A 26,065-nucleotide genomic window follows, 5' to 3' on the forward strand; every position below is an offset into this window, starting at 1 on the left:
ATATTATTTTGGAATCTGTGATCTGTGAAAGTGTTTTAAAGTTTGTGGTTTTACAGAACATCACAGTTATATATGACATGATAATAAGGCCTGAAGTTAGGAAGAACATTTTAAGGAAAATATAATTATATTTTCATAATGATTTTTTCCTTCTCAAACCTTGTCTGTTGTGTAAAAACACCCCTGGCCAAACGGGGTGCATCTCTTCCCCTCTTTGATAATTACTAGTTATGTTCTGAACATCACATCCTTATTTATAAAAATTACCTCAAGTTAGCACCAGCAAGCTTGTTAGCTAGACATTTAGCATCAGCTACAATATTTACTTATTTTCAGTACTGTTATGAATAAACATTCATGTCTGTCTAACGTTACTCGTCTATAATCCAAACAATATACATATGTTTAACGTTACTGTTAATACACAATATAAAAACAGATGTCATGGTAGCATTTTAATAAAACGGTTAATATTACGGTAGCGGGGAATTTGGACATGCATGAGTTATTTTATTTAATCTGTGTTAGTTTAAGGTTATTTTATTTTATTTTTTAACCTAAAACACAGAGACGCTGATTGATGTGTCTGCATTTCAGTGGGCTTAAACAGATCACTCTTTACAGCGGATTTAGTTCCCAAACAACTGACAATTTTGACCTAAATATGATTTTCAGTTACAATAATTAATCCTAAATTTCGACATTAATAACTTACTTTTAGCAACATCAGACGCACGCACGCTCACAAGATCTGCCTGTTCTTACTGACTCGCACTAAACGGTTCATTTGAATCAGTGAGTGGTCGACTCCAGAACAGCTGCAATCGGATCATTCTAATTCGTAAACGAATCGTTTGGTGCGATTCGCGATCCGATTAAAGTTTATTTTGAAAAGACTCAGTTCGTTCATGATGAATCAGACACCGCTTCTGAGTGTCGGAGCACGTGATATATTATAGGGAGTAACGATATGTTTTATGAAATGTAGTGAAGTAAAAAGTAGGCTACGATCTTATGCTTTGGAATGTAGTGAAGTAAAAGTAAAAGTTACTCAAAATAAAACTACTCCAGTAAAGTACAGATACTTGAAAAATGTACTTAAGTACAGTAACGAAGTAAAGCTACTCCGTTACTGTCCACCACTGCTCGTCTCTGAAAACCTGTTGCATCATGTCTGAAGGTTTTTGTTAGACGGAGTTCATTTCTTGATTTCATCAAATGCTATAATGCATTTGCATGTTCATTGGCATCATGCGTTTGATGCACATGCATGTTGAATTATTTGAGTAAGCGTAGTTGTAAATCAAATAATGATTAAATAAACTACCAGAAGGATGATTTCCTCTTCATGCAGATCAATACTCCACACTTAGTCTTGATCAACTCTCCTCTTCTGAAGACATGCATGTTTTATCATGTTTTAAATCTCACAGAGCTCCCTAACTAGACAGCATCTTGTTAACAGGAAAACGATGCTGACTTCTAAGATTCCCCTTTGATGCAAAAACAAGCTAGTCAAATCCTAAAGCAACATGCTTTTATTCTTTGTAACGAATTCCAGTGAAAAACATTTGTAACTACACACACGTTTCGTGAATAACTAAAGAGGACAGATTCAAATAAGTGTGCAGTTTTCTGTATTTAGTTTGCCGTGTCTGAAGGTTAGTTTGAGTTAGTATGCAGCGTGTGTTGGCAGCTCACTAGCTTCAGCAGCAGGTAATGAACAGCGAGGCTCAGAAACGACTCCTCACAGACACAGAGAGATGATATTCATTTGTCCGCCGGCCACAGAGCTTCCATTATATCTTATCTTTCTTCATCCCCTGCAGTAAAGCTGCTTTATTTACCCTCTCTCTCTCTGTAATCATGTGCTCTTTTCCTCCTGTCCTCTTTGTGCCCGTCGCACAGGACGACTCTTTCCTCCTAATGACGCTGGAACGATAACAGTTGAGAAACACACACACACACACACACACACACACACACACATGCACAGTAGCAACAGGAACTTAACACAATCATGTAAAACACACTCTGTTAGCCTGCGGTTGGATCAATAACTGTGATCGATCCATTAGACGGCAGTCGGAGCGGATGGAGAGATTCTGTAGTCCTGGATAAAGAGAGCTGTCAATCACAGATGCCTTCGAATGAACATGTTACATAATCTGTGAAGAGATCATGCAGACTTTTATTAACCCTCTGTGCTGTTTGGGTGGTGGTCAAACATTACCATTTTTTTTAACATTTTTTAAAAATTCAATAGTTTAGTTTGATAATTTTTTTTCATATCAAATTTTGTATTTTGTATTGATTTTATGGTACTAAATTATAGTTATGATCCATTTATTACTTGTTTAACACTTTTCGAGCCTGAAAATAAAATTTGTTTAGAAACTGAATTTAAATCTTTAATGGCTTTGGACCAAAGTATGGTCTGGAGTATCCCTCAAGAAAATGAACCATGATTTTATTATAGTTAATGTGTAGTAACCATGTTTATTTGGGCATATCGATTACTATTTAATTGCAAATAGCATGGTTAAACAATGGTTTAACTATGTTTTTTGTGTTTTTTTATATAAAACCATGGTTAATTTTCGTAAGGGTTTAATGCTGAAGTGAAATTCAATTTATAGAAGTTTATTATCATAAACAAATGATACATCAATAAATAAATAGATAAATAAATGTTATATATTCTCCACACCATGTTTTACTCTAAAACTGCAATAAAATCAAAGCCATAAATCTAAACAAGCTGTGTTCCAAATTTGAGGTTGACATCACAAATAAATTCAGTCAGATTTTGTTTGGGTGCAGTAGCAAACATTTCCACTAGATGAAGTTCATTACCTGTTCATTTCAAATGCATTGACTCTGAACAATGCAAGTGTCTTTTTCCCCAGAACCATGTTAATGTGTGTGTGTGTGTGTGTGTGTGTGTTCGCATAACAAGTGCCAAAATCTTGGTTACCCACCAGGTTTCGTACCATTCAAATAAAGTAAAAAAAATAAAAAAAAGAACTTAAATTTTTCAATTAGAAATAACAGAAGAGCCCTGAGGGTTAAGACATATATGCATACAGAGAGAACGACTGAAAGAGAGAAGGATGCAGCACATGTGATGTGGGTGATTTAGCTGGTGTGTTGGATAGATAGAGAGGATGGAGTGATGGAGAGATGAGCAGAATGAACTCTGAGAGGTGAGACGCTCTTTTGCTGAAAGGACCCCTGAGAGGCGTCCGTAATAAGCCTGACACTTTCTGATTTCACGCTTTACTGCTCTCTCTCTCTCTCTCTCTCTCTCTCTCATACTGCAGTCTCAGCAACATCAGATGTTGTACTCATCAAGCAGATTTGTGTGTGTGTACAGTATAAATATATTATATATATATTAAATTCAAGAAATTGATACTTTCATTCAGCAAGAATGCATTAAATTCATCAAAAGTGACAGTAAAGATATTTATAATGCTAGAAGATTTATATTTCAAATTAAACTATTCTTTTGACCTTTCTATTCGTCAAAGAATCCTGTAAAAATAAAGGTTTCCACGAAAATATTCAGCAGCACAACTGTTTTCAGCAAAACAGTTATAAATGAATAATGATCATAAGGTTACAAATTATTGGTTTTAAATAAATGCTGTTCTTTTGAACTTTCTATTCAGTAAAAGAATCATATAAAATAAAATCTATCAAGGTTTCCACAAAACATATGAAGCAACACAACTGTTTTCAACGCTGATAATAATCAGAAATGTTTCTTGAGCAGAAAATCAGCATATTTTTCTGATTTCTGAAGATCATGTGACACTGAAGACTGGAGGAATGATGCTGAAAATACAGCGGAGCATCACAGAAATAAATAACATTTTAACTGATATTCACATAGAAAACTGCTATTTTAAATTGTAATAATATTTCACATTATATATATATATAGCGTCGACCTACAGATCAGACCTGAAAAACAAATATCTGCGTGTGTAATCATGCTTGATTAGTCTTTATCTGTCCAGAGCTTCTGTAATTAAAACATACAGGATGTTCGTCCCGCCCACACTCGTCCTGTCCTGCACTCTGATTGGTCGAGCCAATCAGACCATATTTGGTTATGAATCTTTCCCATTAAACACACGTTGACCTTATCACGACTCATTCTCCAGTCCCTGTTTTCCATATTCCCGTGTCTGGAGTTGTCCGTCTCGCTCCGGCTGTCGCTCGCGTAGGTTTCCGCAGGGATTTTCTGACAGGATCAGGGGAATCACAGACGATTCTCCGAGAGAGAGAACCAGAGAAAAGGAAAGCTCATTACTCTCGCTGAATGCAGGGAAATTAAAAACAAGAGCTTTGACATGAAGATTCAATTCACTTGCACAATCACACATGAGAGGAAAGATTACGCAGCGAAAGAGGGGAAGACAGGAAAAATAGATTTTGAGTGATTTCTGCACCATTTAGGAACATTCTGTGTATGATATTACAAAAAAAAGCATATTTAATAAGCTAAAGCCGCATATTTTTGCATTTGTGACCCTAGAGCACAGTCTGAAGTCTCTGGGGTATATTTGTAGCAATAGTCAAAAAAACATTGTATGGGTCAAAAAAAAAAAAAATAATAATAATAATGCCAAAAATCATTAGGATATTAAGTAAAGATCATGTTCCATGAAGAAACTTGGTAAATTTCCTACTGTAAATATATCTTAAATTTTGATTAGTAATATACATTGCTAAGAATTCATTTGGACAAATTTAAAGATGATTTTCTCAATATTTAGATTTTCAAATAGTTGTATCTCGGCCAAATATTGTCCGATCCTAACAAACTATTCATCAATGGAAATAAGATTTATATATTAAAAAAAATAAACTCTGAAAGCTGTATAAATCATCTTTCCATTGATAGATGGTTTGTTAGGAGGACAATATTTGTCTGAGATACGACTATTTAAAAATCTAAAATCTGAGGGAGCAAAAAAAAAAAAACAAATCGAAATATTGAGAAAATCATCTTTAAAGTTGTTCAAATGAAGTTCTCAGTAAAGCATATCACTAATCAAAAAATAAGTTTTGATATGTATATGGTAGGAAATATTCAAAATATCTGCATGGAACGGGATCTTTACGTTCTTTATGTTCTAATGATTTTGGGCATAAAAGACAAATCGATAATTTTGACCCATACAATGTTTTTTTGGCTATTGCTACAAACCTAATCAAAATATACAAAATATAGAACAGAATTTTTTTTTAATCAGAGAGAGAATTCAAATTCAGGCCAGAGAAATATGTTCTAAATTGATAAATCTGTATTTATAATATTAATTTATTATTGTGTATTGTGTGTGCTCTTGTGTTTGTGACATATCAGGACAAAACTCTGTATGATGACAGAGTTCGTGTAGGGCGACAGAATATACAGTTTGTACAGTATAAAAACCATTATGCCTATGGGATGAACACACTTTACACAAAAAAAACATGTGTGTGTGTGTTCACTAGACTGTAATACTGTGGATGAGTGTCTCTGAAAGCAGCTCTTTTGCTGATGGTGGTGTAAAGGTCTGTGCTAGCGTTAGCGAGTCGCAGTATTCAGTTCTGTCAGACAGTAATAGATGAGCGCGGTTCCCGTCCCATCCGTCTGCACACAAAGATAACACACACTCTCAGAGAGAACACCAAACACACAGAAAGAGATGAGGTTTGGGGTTTCCACCGGTTGAGCTGGGCTTCACTTACACACCAGCACATAAATCAGGGATTTATTACCATATCTTGAGTGAGCGGACAGGACTGGATTTATTACGTTGGATTTATGTGTGTGTGTGTGTTTTCTGGACTGAATACATCTCACAAAGGGAACAATGAAATACTCCTATTATTATTTCTGTTGAGACATTGCTCATCTTGAGTAACTGTGTAGGTCATCAGGGTTTAAACAAAATAAGCTTGATTAGATCATATGAGCTAATCTTTTAGCTAAGCTTTCCTCTTAAAGGGACAGTTTACCTGAAAATAAAAGTTGAGTCATCATTTTCTCTCCCTCATGTCGCTCAAAACCAGTATGACTTTCTTTTTTCTGCCAAACACAAAAGAGAGACACTAAATTAAAAAAAATAAAATATATATATTTTACAACTTATTATAATATTTTTGTGTTTATGCTTAAACAAAGCATAGACCAAATGGACACTTGCTGTGGGAGATGAGAAAAATACCCAGTTATCTCTCGTGAGATATCAACAACATTTACTGTACTTTTACTGTACTGTCTCACTTTTGTGTGTTTTTATTTCTCCAAACCATCTGGACGAGAAACATCTGAGACAAAACCAGTTTTGTTATCGTTAACTAAAACTATTAAATAGCATCATGGTCTATTTGAAACGAGCCTGAAATAAAATAAAATACAAGTATTAGATGGATAAACTTAAACTTTAAAAACTTAAAAAACAGGAATGGACTGAAATAAGTAAGTTTAATTACTCAAATTAAAAATAAATGAAAGCTAAATAGATAAAAAAAAAAACAGCAAAACAAGCACATATTAATTAATAAATAACATATAAATATGAATATTAGATGAAAACTTAAAGAACCTTAAAAAATTTTTTTACAAAATCACAACAAATTTTTTTTTAAATAAAAGTACACAAATAAAAGCTAATTAATAATAATAAATAAGATTAGTCATAAATAATAGGAATAAAAAATAAATAGTACTAAAATAACACTGAAAAGATTATTCTTAACGAGACAACTGATAATACTTGAGTTGTTTTATATTTTTCTTTTAATGTTTTTATGTCTTTTAAAACATCAGAGTTTAAACATGTAATCATTAAACATGTAAATCAAACAAATTGTCTTATAATTCATCACATAATGATGGGAGACAAACATACCAGTGTTATTTTAGTACTACTGAGATACAATTATAGTTTTTGATGATGTGTGTGTGTGTGTGTGTGTGTGTGTGTAGTATAATATGTAATAATCTTAATAATCTGTATATGCTGTTTCACACTCGTGCTGTGTGTGTGTGCGTGTGTGTGTGCGTGTGTAAGTGTACGTGTGTGTGTGTGCATGTAAGTGTGTGCGTGTGTGTGCTATGTGTGTTTGTGTGTGTGTTATGTGTGTGTGTTATGTGCGTTTGTGTGTGTGTGTGTGTGCGTGTGTGTGTGTGTGGTTGTGCGCGTGTGTAAGTTTGTGTATGTGTGTGTGTGTAAGTTTGTGCATGTGTGTGTGTGTGTGTGTGTGTGTGTGTGTGCGCCCATGTGTGTGTGGGTGTGTGAGTGTGTGTGTGCGTGTGTGTGTGTGTAAGTTTGTGTATGTGTGTGTTTGTGTGTGTTTGTGTGCGCGTGTGTGTGTGTGTGCATGTAAGTGTGTGTTTGTGTGTGTGTGTGTGCGTGCGTGTAAGTTTGTGTATGTGTTTGTGTGTGCGTGTGTGTGCGCGCGTGTGTGTGCGCGTGTGTATATGTATGTGTGTGTGTGTGTGCGTGTGTGTGTGTGCATGTGTGTGTGTGCATGTGTATGTGTATATGTGTGTGTGTGTGTGTGTGTGTGCGTGTGTGTGTGCGTGTGTGTGTGTGTGTGTGTGTGTCTGAAGTATAACGTGGTTTCCTGTGATGGTGAGCTCACAGTCTTCCTCGGTGTGTGTCCTCAGGCAGTGTGGTGTATCTGGGAATGATGGTGGGAGCGTTCTTCTGGGGCGGTCTGTCAGATAAAGTGGGTCGCCGTCAGTGTCTGCTGGTGTGTATGTCAGTCAACGGCTTCTTCTCCTTCCTGTCGTCCTTCGTTCAGGGCTACAGCACCTTCCTCTTCTGCAGGATGCTCTCTGGGTTTGGGTGAGTTCACAGTCCATCCGTCTTCTGCTTTCATGAGCTTTCCTGAACTGAGCTAATGACTGTGGGTTCATTAACTGCACCGTGACGAATGATCACCGATGACGTGCGGGAAAGATCAATCAGAGCATTCTTTAGACGAGAGAATAGAGCTCAAACTTAACTGCACTCTAAAAAATGCTAAATACGCTAGTTAAATATGGACTAACCCAAGTTTTGGGTTAAGAATTGAATTTAAAACATTTAACCAACAGCTGGGTTAGTCCATATTTGACCCAAAGTTGGGTTGAAACAACCCAGCATTTTTTTTAGAGTGCAATATTTTCCAAGCTGATTACATGAAGATGTTTATGTTTAAATATGCAAATGAGGCAGTATCTAATTAAATACACACTGATTTGCATACATTTAAAGCAGAATTATTATAGTTAACTAAAATCATAAAAAAGCATTTTTTTGTTACTTGGAATAAGATAAATGTTAAGTGAAATAAAATAAAATGTAGAAAAAAACTTATTTTAATTTAGCTTTCACCTTTTCAGTTAGTTTAAATGTAAGTACTAAAATACAAACTAAAAATTAATGAAAAATTTAATATAAAAAAAATGTTAAATGCAAAAAAAAGAAAAGAAAAGACAAAAACAACAAATTACTGAAACTAAAAAAAAAAAAAAAAAAAAACTGAAACAGAAATTCTAAAAATGAAATCTAATTTCAAAATATTAACAAAAATTTTAATAGTTTATCAATGATACTAAAATAACTCTGGAATAAAGCCAGACTCAAAATCCATGCATTGAAGTCTACAGATGCAGATCAATAAAGTGCAATAAAATAAAGACTTAAATGCATATTTTTGATGTTTTCTTTGCACTAGTCTTAAAGAAGATGAATATTTAAAGGCCAAAATCTCAAAATGTATCAGTGTATGGAAAAAAAGGCTTTTCCTGTAGTGTCTCACCTTAAAGGTGAAGCATGTCATTTCTGCACCATTAAGGGCAAAAAGGTAAAAATGCAGAGCCAGAAGCCATTCAAATTGAGCATTTGCTGTCTTTAAATTCTTTTGGGATGGATGCACATGAATACCTACCAAATGCTTGAATAATTGTCCATGAGAAGCTCAGGATTTCAGTCAGGAACAATCTTAGTTAAAGAATCCTGGTGCAATCAATGTGCATTGGTCATACACTATTAAGTTAAAATGTATGCATGCATTTATTTATGCATGGGATTTTTTATGAATTACTGTAAATTATTATACATTTAAATGTATGCATTTTCCGTACTGTAAAAGTTTGGGTATAGATTTTTTGGACCAGACTTGAAATCAGCCTTTTATTTTAATGCAATATTAATATTTGTGACCCTGGAGCACAGAAGCAGTCTTAAGTCTCTGGGGTGTATTTGTAGCAATAGCCAAAAATGCATTGTATGGGTCAATATTATTGATTTTTATTTTATGCCAAAAATCATTAGGATATTAAGTAAAGGTCATGTTCCATGAATATATTTAGTAAATTTCCAACCGTAAATATATCAAAACATAATGTTTATTAGTAACATGCATTGCTAAGAACTTCATTTGGACAACTTCAAAGGTTTTCTCACTATTTAGGTTTTTCTGCACCCTAATATTGCAGCCAAATATTGTCTTGTCCTAACAAACCATGCATCAATGGAAAGCTTATTTATTCAGCTTTCATATGATCTTCAATTTCCAAAAATGTACCCTTATGACTGGTTTTGTGGTCTTTATGATCTTGTGCAATAATTAAGCAAATAAATGCATCATCAAAATCCAACGTTGCATGGTAAATAAATAAATCAGTTGCAGATTTTTTATGTACATATATGTGTTAAACTCTGTTTATTATCTGTGGAACATGTGCAAAGAAATAATAGCACTGACATTTTGTTCCTTTGAATCATTTTCGGAGTATCGGACCACTTCAGGACGGTAGGAATATCCAACATCCGACTAAAAAACTGATAAAACACACAGGAAGAAACTGTGCTGAATTTAACTGTGCATTATATAAAGAAACTCTTACATTAGATCAAATGTGACAGTTACAAAAGTTTCCATAATGTTACAAAAATTCCATTTGAAATAAATGAGAGATAGACTGTATGTGTATAATATATGTATGAGATGCAAATCCACTCTAATAACCATAGAAATATGCTGTAGACATGAATGTTGTTAAAAAATATAATGGTAAATTCTAAGTATAGTTTTATGATGCTATTGATTGACATTAATGATACCGGATTTAATTAAAACCTACGGTTCTGTTCAAATCATTTGGGCCTTAAAAAATATTAATACTTTTAATCATCAAAGACACATTAAATTGATCAAAAGTAACAGTAAAGACACTTTTAACGTTTCTGTTTCAAATAAATGCTGTTCTTTTGAACTTTCTGTGAATCCTGAAAAAGAATCACGGCTTACACAAATTATTATTTTTTTTAAGCAGAAGAAATGTCTTTTTAAAAACACTTGTTATATTTTAAATCTTTAAAATCTGAATAGGTTTCCCACACTGCTTTGCAGGATTGGCGGTGCGGTTCCCATCGTGTTCTCATATTTCGCCGAGTTCCTGGCCCGTGAGAAGCGCGGGGAACACCTGAGCTGGCTCTGTATGTTCTGGATGGTGGGCGGGATCTACGCCTCAGCCATGGCCTGGGCCATCATTCCACACTACGGTGAGTGACAGCTCCAGTCGACCAATCAGAGAGCTCCGCTTCTACTGTATATCCAGTCATATCACCCAATGACGTTGCAGAAACAGCGAACAGTGATGCTCATCATTTCAGCTTCATAAACCACAGCAGACAGCTTCATTTGCATTTATGAGTAACTAATTACATACTCGTGCATGTAGAATGCACATTAAAATATATTTTTTTGCAAAGTATTTTATTAGTTTGCTTCTTTAGTTTGTTTCTTTTTTTAGTTGCTAGGGTGTTCTTATTATTTTAAATAATACAAGAGACTCTGTCCAACTAGCAGATGATGTTAAACAGAGGCACAGAAGTCAATGCAAATTTGTTCATTTTTGATACCTGCTTTTATTTGGCGATTATTTGATTACATGTATAAATATAAGCAAGCCAATAATAATTACTATAATAGTGGATCATTAATTAATATTAATTATTACAGATTATTTTATAAATATTGATAAATGCATTATGTACTAAATACATTTTAATATCAATATTATATATATAAAAATGTGTGTGTATGTGTGTGTGCGTGCATAACATTTAATTAAATTATGATTTAATAATGATTTATATACAGTATTTATACACACACACACACACACACTCACTCACTCACTCACACACACACACACACACACATATACATATACTGTATATTAATGATCACAAATTTTGGTAATACTTCCGATGCAACTTTTTAAATTAAGAATATATTAAGAATATAAGAATATAAATATAGACAATAAAGAATATAAATAATCTAGTTTATGTTTTATATTTAATAATATGCTTACATTATTTGTATACTTTAATAGATGACATTATAATATCGATAAATAAATAAATATTTTAGAATATTATATATATATATATATAATAACTATAATATATGTAAATAATAAATATTATAATATATTTAAATGTTATAATATATATAGAAATAATATAAAATATATAAAGATTATATAAAGATGAATTCTCACTGTAAATAATGTTCAGTATGTATTTTAATAAAGCATGAGGTTCTGCTGTCCTGCTAGCAGATAATATGACACACTGACACAGTTTGTGCAGAATGAGACAGATGTTTGTGCTGATGTCAGATAACTGATCCTGCGGGAGGTGTTTGGTGCTCTTCTGTTTAACGGGAAGCCTCTGTGTCCTTCATCATCTCATTATGAGCAGAATCTGATGCATGATTCCCCGTGAGAGAGTAAACAGGAGCAGAAAGAACAGTCTTCTGAGAGATACTGAGGTCAATTGATTAGCGGCTCTTGTTTTAGCTGCACTTCTGTGGTCAGGAGGCAGCGGTGTGTGTCCGAATGACTCCATCACTGCAGGAGAGAGACTTTAGCGCCGCTCAAACTGTTTAAGAGATGCTAGCTGTAAGCTAGTGTGTGGATTTAGCTTTAGTTTGAAGATTTACTGCAGCACGACCGCCTCATTCATGCTCAAACTTATCAGATTGTTCAAATATTTTTGGGTTAATTGTTTTTAATAAAATTTGTATCCCAATATTTACTTTTGTCCATATTTGACCCAAAGATGGGTTGAAACAAATCAGCATTTGTTTTAGAGTGAATATTCATTTATTTATGGATTTCTTTTTCTGTGACTTGAACAATATTTACTCCAAATGTTTATTTTTAATTTTTTTTATTGTATTTATGTTTAAACTGATAATGCATTATGTTTTGATTATGATTATGTTGGATTAGAATTATATTTAATATTTTCACATTTGACATATATATCATATTAGTATATATCATAATATTATATCATATTATCATATTATTTATGTTTATTAAATATTACATTGTTTATTTTTGTATTTCTACTGTGAAGTTTGAAAAAAACGGAAAACCTTACTCCAACTGTTTTTATTTTATTTTATTTTATTTTATTAAAATAATGTGTGTGGAATTAGCTACAAAACACCTAGTTTATATTTTCAATTTTGTATATTTTCCTGGTAAAAAAAAAATAAAAATAATTCTCAGACCAGTTTAGATCACCTTAAATTGAAAGGTGTGGTTTTTAGACAAACAATGCTAGTCTTTTACTAGCTGGTTAAGATAAGATGCTAAACCATTCCCACCGTCCTGGTAACCAGCTCAAACCAACATTAGTCAGTGATGTTCAGACTAGTTCAGCTGATGTATACTAGTTTGTGATGAAAGCTGTGTGTGTGTGTGTGTGATGTTGGTCTTGTGCTGGTGTGTGTCTGTAAACTCACTGGTCTATGAACACACTCCATTACACACATAATCTGAATAATGAGATTCTCTATGGTGACTGATAAACACAAATCCACGGGGTTATTCCTCACACACACACACACACAGTGCGCTGCAGTCCTGTAATGAGTGTAGAGAATATTAAGCTACACGTCTGAGATGAACATGACACATTGGCTGAGTCTGTGAGAGACAGAGAGAGAGAGAGAGAGAGAGAGAGCGAGAGAGAGAGAGAGAGACAGAGAGAGACAGAGAGAGAGAGAGAGAGTGAGCGAGCAGCTTTAAGTGTGTAATATTAAGTCTAATCTCTGCGGTGATGTTTCTGTGTCCCCGACGGCCCTTTTACAGCCACGAGTGAGGGATCGCATTAGAATCTAGAAGACATTAGTGCTTAAAGACTACAGCGCTCTCTCTCTCTGTGTGTGTGTGTGTGTGTGTGTGTGTGAGATATTACCACTCATACAGTATAGTGCATTCTTGCATCATCAGCTAAACTGCAGAGACTTTCAAGTGCTGGCGCTATAGCGAAGAAAACATGTATGAATAAATAAATACTCCATAAAATACACTTTTTTTCAATTGTCATAGATCTTCTGTCACTGAACTGAACAAAGCAGTGTGAACTGTGTTAAACTCCATTTGTGTTTGAAGCGAGAGGAGAGTGAGTAAATGATGACAGGATCTTCCTTTAAAGCATTTTTTCTGGTCTAAGGCCTTTCTGTCCTCTAAGGCACATTCATTTTTACTCTGTTTCCCCGCAGCTGTCCTGTAAGCATCGCACTTGGCTCCATCTCACACACACACACACACACACACACACACACCATATGGTGCGGCTCCGCCTCTAGACATTCAGCGCAGCATCAGAGAGCAGCAGCCATGTGGAAAATGATACCAACTTTAATGATTATTTTTCAGTGAGAGTGTGTTTTTCAGCAGTATTACTCCTGCAGGCATTCTTAATCGACTCCTCTTCACACACACACACACACACACACTCACACACACACACACACTCACAACAAACTTATTCACTGTGAAATTCAGTTGCAGAGGCTCCTCAAACACTTTTGTGGAAACCACATTTCCTTGCGTCACTAACAAAATAACAAAAGAAATCATCATGGCATGCAGGGTAAACTAACAATAATATTAAAACCATAAAAATACAAAATAAAACATTTCATTGCTTGAAATAAAATAAATAAACATTAACTTTAATAATCTTGCACTTATTTTATTTCAGCTAGTCACCAAGGAAGCCTTTCTCATTTTTATTTAGTCTGAGTAGAAGTACTAAAGTAACTAAAGTAACAAAATAAACTAAAAATAAACTAAAAAGTATAATATATATGTAGACATTTGAAAAAAAAAGATGATAATAAAAAATTAAATTACTAAAACATTACATTACATACTGTACATAACTTCAAATTAAATCTAAAATGAAAAAATTCAATATAATAAAAAAATTATAATAGTACATCAATAATACAATAAAAGCATTTTGGACATGGTACCACGTAAATAAATTTAAACCCCAATTTTTTTATTATTATATTATATATATTATTATTTTTTTTTTACTAGTGGGTGCAGGACACTATAGTTCATTTATTTCAGTGAGGATAGCAAATGTTTTGCAGGAATATTTTCTGACATCATCAAGATGGACTTGAGTTCTAGTCATATTTTATTACCATTATAGCGAATAAACTGTGATAATGAGTTAAACGTTGAAGATTTGACAGTACCAGTGTTTGGGGAATGTTACCATGGTACAATCATATCTATTTATTGTTGTTGTTTAAGCTAAAATGGTAATGCTTTTTTATTTTTTTGTTGGTATCACTGTTTTATTCTTTGAGTATCATGTAAATATGGCAAGCTGTATATCAAAAGTACCATTATATGATATTATATTATATGATACCATCGTTGTATCCTGGTGATGCCACATTGCTTTTGTTATATGTGTGTTTTGTGCTTTTAAGTTATACATAAATAATCTAAGATCACTCTCAGCAAATTTCACACAGCTGGTTAAAGTAGAAAATGATGTGTGAGCATAATAAGAGATCTACATTGAGAAGTGTGTGTGTGTGTGTGTGTGTGTAGGCTGGAGCTTCAGCATGGGTTCAGCGTATCAGTTCCACAGCTGGCGTGTGTTTGTGGTCGTCTGTGCGTTGCCTTGTGTTTCGGCGGTCGTGGCACTCACATTCATGCCAGAGAGTCCTCGCTTCTACCTCGAGGTAATGAGTGTGTGTGTGTGTGCCAAACTGTGTTATTTTACATTTTTTATTATTATAATATTTTACGATTGTTATAACTATTCTTCTATATTTATTTCTATATTATTTTAATATTTTTCTTCAATTTTATATTGATTTTTATATTGATTTTAGTCAACGTTTTGGTCATTTTGTTATAGGTTATAAAAAGGAATTTTTGTGTAACATTGTGAAATATTATTACAATTTAAATTAGCTGGTGTCTATTTTAAATGTATGTTTTAAAAAAATAATTTATTCCTGTGATTGCAAATGGTTTATGTTCTTAACACTTCTGCTTTGAAACGATGTGTGTTATGAAAAGTGCTGTATAAAAAACATGACTTATTCTCATCTCCAGATTGGAAAGCATGACGAAGCGTGGATGGTTCTCAAACAGATTCATGACACCAACATGCGTGCGCGCGGAGAGCCTGAGAAAGTGTTTACTGTGAGTCACACACACACACACACACACACACTCACCAGCTTGACCTCTTGACCCCAGTCTCTCAGCCTGCGCTCGTCTCTCTGTCTCCCCCTGCAGGTGAACCGTATAAAGATCCCCAGGCAGCTGGACGAGCTGGTGGAGATGCAGTCCGAGTCAGCAAACCCTGTGGCCAAAGTCTTCTTCAGGATCAAGAGAGAACTGCGCGGAGTGAGTGAACAAACCCTCACATCTCCTGTAGATCCAGTTTATACTACTGTTCCAAAGTTAGGGTCTCTAGGATCTTTTTTTTTTATGTTTGTGATTTGTTCTGTTCATCAAAGCTGCATTTATTTGATCAAAAATACAGTAAAAATGGTAATATTGCGTTATATTATTATAATTATAAATAACTGATTTCTATTTTAATATATTGTAAAATATTATTTATTCCTGTAATGCAAAGCTGAATTTTCAGCAACATGTGTGTGTGTGTGTGTGTGTGTGTATGTGTGTGTGTGTGTGTGTGTGCAGATCTGGCTCACATTCATGAAGTGCTGGGATTACCCCGTCAAGGACAACACTGTGAAGCTGGCCGTGGTTTGGTTCTCGCTGTCCTTCGGGTGAGACTGTTTTGGCCTGAATATAAACACATTATCACCCATTGGAGCTGTGATTATAGTGATCACACACTGTTTGTGCCATTTAGAGTACAATATCATCATATTCTATTCTATTGAGCCTTGCTCTGATCAAAAGATGCTGTTTTCTTCTTTCTGGAAGTGTAATGAAGTGTTGTTGTTGTTGTAATCCCTGTGTTTAAAGTAGCTGTCTTGCAGTGGTTAGGCCCAGGGGTGGAGCTGCATGAGGGGGACCAAGCACTGTTTAATTGCTGTATTTGTTAGAGCTTAAGTCTGAATGGATGGGCTCAGAGACTCACAAAAATCACACTGACCTGGCTTTTCTGGGACTTACTCTATTCTATTCTAAAGTAGAATAGAAGTAGAAACTCTATTCTATAGTTCCAGCTCTAAAACCAGATTGGACGAGTCATGATCTAATCTGTAAAATACCCAGTGTACAGTTGAAATCAATTGAAATCCATATATTAATTGTCCAAGTTAGATTAATTAAATATATTAATGGCACAAGATTTGTTTGCAAAGTCAAGTGTCAAAGTCATTGTGACTAATTCTTAGTGTGTACTAACTATACTTAGTGTGCTCATACCAACCAGTGTTATTTGTATATTTATTTAGTATTATTTAGTAGTATTACTGCTTATATAATGAATTATTATTTATTATAAACAGTAGTGATTATAAAAAAAATATTTCTAATATTTAATGGTATTTATTAAAATATATTAAACATTTAAGAAATAAAAAATATTTCTAATATTTAATGGTATTTATTAAAATATATTAAACATTTAATAAATAAATAATATTTAAATTACCTTTTTTCAGTTTGAATTTAATTTTTTGTTAAATTCTTTGTAATTTTGTTGTGTATTTTTTTCATTTTTATTTGTTCTTGTTTTTTTAATGTGTGTATATATACTATGTATGTATTTTCTTTTGTATTTATATTTTTGTCATTTTAGTACATCAAGTTAAACAAAAAAAGAAAAAAAGAAATGTTTCTTTGTCAACTATGTTATAATGTTTTATTATTTATTTACATTTTTCATTTAGCATTTATATTATTTATTTTATTTTAAGTAGTCATTTTGTTATATGGTTTTGTCATTTTATGAAATATTTCTATATAACTTTATTTCAGTTTTAGTTTTGGTAGTTTTAGTACTTGACCTTAAACTTATTTTATTTCAGTTAGTTGTACTGAATTTTTTTTATTCATCTGGTTAATTTTTTGCTGACGAGCAGAAATTAATTAACTAAGGGCTGGTGTCACCACCTACCTGTGTCTCTCACACACACACACACACACATACACACACACACCTCAGCCAGCTTCAGTCCCTGTTAGTCACTCAGCTCTCTGATGATGTCACTTCCTGTGTGCAGGTACTACGGTCTGTCTGTCTGGTTTCCTGACGTCATAAAGCACCTGCAGGCGGACGAGTACGCGTCCCGCGTCAAGATCCACAACAACGAGAGAATCGAAGATTTCACCTTTAATTTCACCCTGGAGAACCAGATCCATAAGAACGGAGTGTTTATCAATGACAGGTGTGTGTGTGTGTGTGTGTGTGTGACAGTGTGTCTGTCTCTCATATTAAAGATCGGATTCTGCACTTGTGTTGCATTTTATACAGTGAGTTACACTTATTATCTCCATCAAGGTTTTTTTTTGGCACCAAAAAAAATCATAATTTAGTTTTTCACCTTCCGTACAAATAAGCATGCTGTTCTTTTGCTGTGCTTTCATGATAACATTGTCCATTTGAATTATAAGAAGAAGAATTGGTATAAATGGTAATAATAAAACATTTTGACACACTAAGTATCTCACAATTCTGACTTTTTTCTCACAAAGAGTTTACATCTCACAATTGCAAGTTATAAACATTTCACAGTTCTTTATGTGCAGTGTATATATATATATATGAATTCTACATTTACATCTTGCAATTCTGACTTTTTCCTTGGAATTCAGAGTTTATATCTCGCAATGATACTTTTTTTTCCAGAATCCTTAGTTTGTATTTCACAATTCTCTCTCTTTTTAGAAAAGTTTAATTTGAACAATTCTTTTTTTCTTCTTGTTTTTATTTATTTTTTATTTCTTATGTAAATCGCAATTCTGACTTATTCCCTCATAATTCTGAGTTTTACTTCTTTGCCATTTGAACGTTTTTCTTTGAACTCTAAATCCTTCAATCCTGTTTTTTTCCCTCATTTTTTTAAAGAATTTGTAAGCCACTGAATTATTTTTTTCTCACAAAAGTGTATTTATTCAGACTTTTCTTCTCAGAATTGTGAGGTTATATCACAATTCTGAGACACAGATAAAATCGTTCTTATTTCATGGCTAATTAAGCTCGCATAGGTTTATAAGTTCACTTGGAACATGATTGGCTGTAGGTGTTGATATGTAAATGTGGGCGGTCATATGTTAATGAGCTCATGGTTGTGATGTCATACTTAGGAAGATTTCCTGAAGATTTCGTTTCAGTAAATAGATGTTTTGGGTTATGAATGTTAGAAATCAAGCTCTTATATCAAAAGAGCAAGAAGAATGGGAGTTTTTCTCTTGATATAAAAGTGAGATTTCATTCTCCAGTGAACTCTGAGAGGCCTGAGTAGTCATCTGTGTGTGTGTGTGTGTGTGTGTGTGTGTGTTCTCAGCGGTCCGATCGCTCTCTCATAAATAACATCCCGGCGTTGAGGTAATGTCTCATCCAGACGCAGGGCCGGGAAATGAAAACGCCCTTATCTCTCCTCCTTTTCTCTTTCTTTGAGTTTCGCTCTGATTCTCTCTCTTTTTTGTTTATTGTCTCCTGCTCCTTCTCTTTCGCTCATCCCTCGCTCCTGCAGATGAAGCTCTTATCGTGCTGTTGTAGCGTCCAGCTCCTGTGATGCTCATTTATGAACAGATGAGATCAGACGACACACACATGAATCACGATGACAGAACTTATAAATCATACAAACAACTAAATGGAGAATCATCTGAGAAGCTGGAGACTTCAGCAAACAGTTGACCTCCATTGAATCCAGTTGCTAACCTAAAGAAGCAATTGAGATGATTATTTCCTTATTGGCTCCAGATGCAGATTGAACTGATGTGGATTCTCTCTCATTAACATTTTAAGGTTTGATGTGGTTGTATGCTGTCCTTTCGAGCTGGTTAATCGTGTCCTGTCCTTTATTTCAGATTCATTGGCATGAAGTTTAAGTCTGTGAGTTTCATCGACTCCAGCTTTCAGAGCTGTTACTTTGAGGACATCAGCTCCATCGGTTCCTTCTTCAAGAACTGCACCATCATAGAAGCCTTCTTCTATAATACAGGTACGAGTGTGTTGAGATTTAATGATCTACATTTTAGGGATGTCAGCTGATAGAAACAATCACAATGTGATATAAATATTTCAAATATGTCTAAAATAAATATTCTATAAAAATAATATATTTATATATATATATATATATATATATATATATATATATATACTGATTATTTAAAATTGTAATTATATAATTTCTAAATATTGTGCAAATGTAATAAATGGTCTAGCTTTCATACATATATATATATATATATATATATATATATATGTATATGTAAAATTCTAAATATAAATAAATACTATAAAACCAGGACAATAATATAAATAATACTATATAATATTATAAATAAAAATAAAATATATAAATATTCTTCAATAATTAGCAGAATATTATATTTATATATAAATAACATATATATTTTTATGTTTAAATATTTATTTATTCATATTCTAATTTAATATTTTAATTAGAATATATTTTTCAATTTCAGTGTTCTAAACTGAACATAAAACTGAAACTTTTCTTTTTTAATTTAAATAAAAAAACATGACAATATTTTAATAATAAATATGCATATATGATTTTATAATTACAATTATATTCATACAAATATAAAATGAGGATATAACCAATGTCCCCATTTTTCAAAACACTTATAAATCATACAGAATGAGTTTTTTTGAGAAAGTAAAAATGCACAAAGTTTCCTGTGAGGGTTAGGGTTAGGGGTAGGGTTGGTGAAGGTTCATAGAAATATACAGTATAAAAACCATTACGCCTATGGGATGAACACACTTTACACAAAAACAAACATGTGTGTGTGTGTGAGCAGACAGAGATAGGGTCATTTCAGGGTCCGGCTGACTCAGGAAAAGCCACCTTACACACTTCCACAATCTCCACAACTCAGCAGAACGCACACAAACACGGACCGTGCAGAGGCCTCATGGGAAATTGAGTTCACGTCTCTAATGAAGCCGTTACAGAGCTGCTACAGAAAGCTGCAAATGAGTTCTGAGTGAAAGTGTGAGAGATGGACATCTGCTGCACACGCTCAAACCCACTAATAGGTCAAACTCCCTGAAGACCCTCCAGTGTGAAAGAAACAGAGTGTAGTTCAAACTGTGACCAGAGGGGGCAGCACAGCATCTGTCTGTCTATATATCGTTTTATCTTTTGTTCTGTAAGTTGCTCTAAACATCTGTCTGTGTACATCACTTTACTGTTCTCTGTAGGTTTTTAAAGAGGTTTTGTGTGTCATATATCTCTTCTCTCGTTCAGATATCGACGACTCAAAATTCATCGGCTCCTCTGTGATTAACTCCACGTTTGCGCACAACAAGACCGGCTGCCAGATGACGTTTGATGACGACTACAGCGCGTACTGGGTGTATTTCATCAACTTCCTCGGCACGCTAGCCGTCTTGCCAGGCAACATCGTCTCGGCCCTCCTCATGGATAAAGTGGGCCGTCTGAGCATGCTAGGTCAGACACTTCATCAGATCCACCAATCACTTCACCAGATTCACCACATCCTCATGTTGCTGTGTTGTTGTGTTCAGGCGGCTCGATGGTGTTGTCTGGCATCAGTTGTTTCTTTCTGTGGTTCGGCACCAGTGAGTCCATGATGATAGCGATGCTCTGCCTTTATAACGGACTCAGTATATCGGCCTGGAACTCACTGGACGTGGTGACGGCCGAACTGTATCCCACCGACAGGAGGTGCGTGAACACAAATACACACAATCACTATAATCACGGATCGCAAGATGCTTTCACTTGACTCGAATCAGCTTTACTCAATGCATCAAGCTACAGTGCTGGTATAATCAACTAAAACTAAAGCCTTTAAAAAATGTTTGATTGAAATGAAATATATATATATTTTTTATATTAAAGGAAGAACTTAGAGATGTTTTGGCGGATGACTGAAATAAGTAAAAAAAAAAAAAAAAAGGAAAATAAACTTAAAAAAATAAAAAACTGGAAAAAAATGTAATGCAAGGAAAAACATACAAGTGAAAAAGCACATAACATAATATACTTAGAATTAATTAAAACAAATTAAAACTAATGAATGTAAGTATTAGCATTTAAAAAATAGGTTTAAAAAGGTTAAAAACATTTTTAAATTAAAATTATTTTGTTGTTTCTAGATCTCCCTATGCTGCATTTAATATAATTTCTATAGCTAATATAGATAAATGCTGTTGTTTTTTATGTAATTACATATATTATAATCACATTAAAATATAATTTATATAAAAATGTATTGATTTATTATTTTTATTATTTATTTTTACAATTTTATCAGTTTTGTTAAATATATCATTTTTATATTTATTTAATTTAATAGTTTCAATCATTTATACTTTATTATTTATATTGTTAAGTTGTATTGTTTTTTTTGTTTTATCAGTTGTTAAATATATAATTTTTTATATTTATTTAATTTAATAGTTTCTATGATTTATACTTTATTATTCATATTGTTCATTTGTATTGTTTATTTTTTTTTACAATTTTATCAGTCGTGTTAAATATATACTTTTTTAAATATTTATTTACTTTAATAATTTATATGAATTATAACTATTTATTATTTATATTGTTTATTTGTATTGTTTATTTTTTTTTTTACAGTTGTGTTAAATAGAATCCTAATAACATAAAATCATACAAATGTTACATAATAATAATGCAATAATATCCTTATTTTGTGCAACATGAACACTTCTCTGCTTAAGTGAAATGTCTAGTCTGATCATTATATAATGTAAAATATTGCGCACAAAAAATGGTTAAAATGTAGTTTGGCTATAGCTGTAATTACGAGTGAATATTAAGCAGTGAAGACCTTAAGATGTCAAAGCTGACTAGAAAGCTGCTAATCCTGCTAACACTGGTTGTGTTTGTGTCTCCTGCAGAGGAACTGGCTTTGGCTTTTGTAACTCCATGTGTAAGCTGGCCGCAGTCTTGGGGAATCTAATATTTGGGTCATTGGTGGGAATCACGAAATCCATCCCGATCCTGTTGGCGTCGTCTGTGCTGGTCGCTGGAGGCCTGGTGGGTCTGCGGCTCCCCGACACACGCTCCAACGTCCTCATGTGACCCCACCACACCTGTGACCTCTGACCCTGAGTCCTCACAGAAACACGCTCAGGGTGCAGGTGGAGGCGACGACGACGTGTTTGCTTTATTTGTTAATTTAAAGTGTGTTACTCGTTCATTTAGAAATGTACCCAGTTTAGATCAAAACTAGATTTCGATTTTAGACAGTGAGTTTTTGACCTAATCTGGGTGGGCGGTATTATTATTTTTAATTATTTATTTAAATTTGTATTATTGTATTATTTTATCTTTATTATTTTTAGCTGAACACACACAAAAGAAAATTCAGGTGATTTTAATGTTGGTTTTTTTTTATATTAAAGTGTTAATTTTTTGGTTTTAAATTATGCTTTTAAACCCAAACGAGAGTAAAAAAAAGGCCATTTAGAGATGTAGAGATTAGCTTTTTTTGTTAGCATCGGTCTGATTCTCCAGTGGCTTCCACCGGAATATTTCTTAAACAAGACGATAACGATTATCCAGTTTACATTTTCTGCTTTTTATAAAGATTTAGTTAACAGACGAACACCGACACGCTTTAACTTAATTCTTGCCTTGGTGAACTTGTCATCGATTTAGCCCAAACGGACTTCATTTGGTGTTTTTCTCTTTTAAAGACGTCTTGATAACCCAGCTACGCTTCCATGTGCAAATCTTCCTCGGAAAACTGAATGGCCTTTGCTTTCTCTCCATGCCTCCTTCCTGTAAACCCCTCCCGTCAGCTTCTCGTAGGTTGTAGCGATCCATCGTTCAGCAGAACTGAGCGTGTGTCCGATTTATTTTGGGATGCTCTACTGCTCCAATAGCTGGAAATATTGTGTTTCATCACCATGCACTGGAAGTTCGTACATGCAGTTGTGCAATATGACAGGACGTGATACCATCGAAGCCCATCTCTTCGAAGATAAAAGTTAATTGTGACTTTTTATCGTACACAATTTTAAATTTTTTTGCAAGTTAATATCTCGCCATTCACAATTTGGACCGTTTCTCGCAATTTTGAATTTTTCTCGCAATTGCGAGTTTGTGTCGCAGTTCTGAGTTTCTAATGATTGCAAGGTTATATAATGAACAACAATTCTGACTTTATAACTTGCAATTGTACATTTATATAACAATAATGAGAGAAAATGTCAGAATTGCTAGATTGTTTTTCGCAAAACCACACAACTGCGAGTTTTTGACACACATTTCTGAAATATTTCTTGCAATTATGACTTTTTCGCAATTGCGAATTTATATAACACTGATGCAAAAAAAGTCAGAATTGCGAGTTTCTATCTAGTTTATCTCGCAATTCAGATTTTTTTATTGCATTTCTGTAATTGAGAGTTTATGTTTTGCTATTCTGACTTTATAAATCATAACTGCAAGAAATAAAGTCAGAATTACGAGATATAAATTCACAATTTAGAATTTTTCTCACAATTCTGATTTTATATCTCACAGTTCTGACTTTGTAACACGCAACTGCAAGTTTTAACACACATTTTTTTCTTGTAATTCTGACTTTTTCTCGCAATTTTGAACTTATATAACAATGATGACAGAAAAAGTCGGAATTGTAAGTTTATATCTCGCAATTCCGAATATTTCTCACAATTGCAATTGTGATTTTTTTTCATTGCATTTCTGCAATTGAGTTTAAATCATGCAATTCTGGTAAAATAAAAACAGTCCAAATTGTACGATAAAAAATTGCAATTACCTTTTTTACAGTAAATGGGCTTCCATATGAAACGCCTACATCCTAGAAAATAAAAAGCCATTCAGCCTGGTCTGGTCTTGATGACGTACAGACTCTGCTGCTGCTGTCTACATGCACTGAAGTATACACTAAACACCAGAAACAGACTCCACACAAGTACACTAGTCCACTGCATCAACACTGAGATATTACGGATGGAGTTTGCATTCACGGACTTGGGTATACATATGTTTCTGGCCTAATTTAATAATATTTTATTGTGTGTATGTCAGGAAAGTAATTTGTTTTGAACCCATTATGGGTGAAAACATTTGCTGTACTCGTCTAAATGTTGTAAAGTGTTGCCTGTTGAGTTTGAAACATTAAAACATTATTTTGCATTGTCAGATGTGTATGCTAATGTCTCCTCATGTGTTGTAGATATCTTGTATTTAATGAACATTATTTTCTGTCTGTAGATGTTTTTTTTTTGTTGGCTGGTTGTGTGATTTTCTGGGTGTTATTTAAGCTGACAAGAGGATTCAGTGTCATACAGGTATTTATTATTATTATTATTATTATTATATGTACAAGTTTGAACAAATTCCGGTCTTGTTTTTTTTTTTTTTACAAAATCATTTGGCCTATCTGAAAAATTTGAAAAACGTGTGATATCTTGTGGTTAAATGCACCCATGCATGTGAATATTGATACTTTGTGTTGCAGTGATTTGTTAATCCTGATTTGGAAGATGAATGTATCATTATTGTGAGCGTGTGATGTTGTTCTGAAATGCGTTTGGATTGGTTGTGGATCTTGCAAATTCATTTTGTCGAAGTGTCTGTGTTGCCACTGGCCAAATATCTCAGATATATCTCATTTTATTTTGAAAAGAAAGAAAAAAGTGCCATGTACAGTGTGAATGGAAACTGAAGTGGATTCGCTCTGGATCCAGATGTACTGCTATTAAAGAGTTTCATTATAAGACTCTAAACAGTGTCTGCTCTTTTTTATTTTCAGGGAATAATATCAATTCAATTTACCAGGACACATAAAATAATGAATAACAAAGATTAATCATAATACCTCATCTGAATTATTTGTATCTAATAAATTTTACAAACCCTTCTTGAAATGATAAAAACCCTCATGGATGTAAAAATGTGTTAATATTTTGAACTCTAATGCTGAATGTGAGTACAATAAAATGTCTTGGAAATTAAAAAAAAAAAAAAAAAAAAATATATATATATATATATATATATATATATATATATATATATATATATATATATATATATATATATATATATATATATATATATATATATATACATTTTTATTTTTTATTTTTTTATTTTAAAGTATGAATATACTTAATAATGGTAATATATAACACCTGAAAATTGCTGGAAAAACGTGCTCATAATTTATGAATTTGATCATATATTTTCAATTGAACACTAATATTATCTAATTGTAATATTAATATATGGTGTAAATATATTTAATATAATAACAGCCATATATAACACCTTAAAGCCTAGAAAAACTTGTTTATAATCTGTGAAAGATGTCTAAAGAATATAACATATTTTCTAATGAAAATGATGAACATAAATAATAGATAATCCTGATGATGCTTCGACACTAGATGGAGCACGAGCTCCAAACATCTCCACACGTGAACTAGACTCCTATACTTCTATTGCACCTGGACTGTGTAGAAATGTGCTGTGTAATTCAATAATTCAGTAATGACATCTG

At 33.3% G+C, this 26,065-nt stretch overlaps 1 protein-coding gene across 1 annotated transcript in view; it reads left to right on the forward strand.

Moving 5' to 3' along the window:
• LOC127942346 (synaptic vesicle glycoprotein 2C-like) overlaps positions 1-25,292 on the forward strand; it is a 37,748-nt gene extending 12,456 nt beyond the window's left edge. The window contains exons 3-13 of the mRNA XM_052538034.1: positions 7,676-7,856; positions 10,411-10,562; positions 14,945-15,078; positions 15,458-15,547; positions 15,644-15,754; positions 16,058-16,146; positions 17,554-17,718; positions 19,367-19,500; positions 20,782-20,985; positions 21,063-21,222; positions 22,428-25,292. Coding sequence (XP_052393994.1) covers positions 7,676-7,856; positions 10,411-10,562; positions 14,945-15,078; positions 15,458-15,547; positions 15,644-15,754; positions 16,058-16,146; positions 17,554-17,718; positions 19,367-19,500; positions 20,782-20,985; positions 21,063-21,222; positions 22,428-22,611 — 1,604 coding nt within the window. The 3' untranslated portion in view covers positions 22,612-25,292. The remainder of the gene's footprint in view (positions 1-7,675; positions 7,857-10,410; positions 10,563-14,944; positions 15,079-15,457; positions 15,548-15,643; positions 15,755-16,057; positions 16,147-17,553; positions 17,719-19,366; positions 19,501-20,781; positions 20,986-21,062; positions 21,223-22,427) is intronic.
• Positions 25,293-26,065: the final 773 nt, after the last annotated feature.

This window comes from Carassius gibelio, chromosome A21 (genome assembly GCF_023724105.1).
Source record: "Carassius gibelio isolate Cgi1373 ecotype wild population from Czech Republic chromosome A21, carGib1.2-hapl.c, whole genome shotgun sequence".
Lineage (NCBI taxonomy): Eukaryota > Metazoa > Chordata > Actinopteri > Cypriniformes > Cyprinidae > Carassius > Carassius gibelio.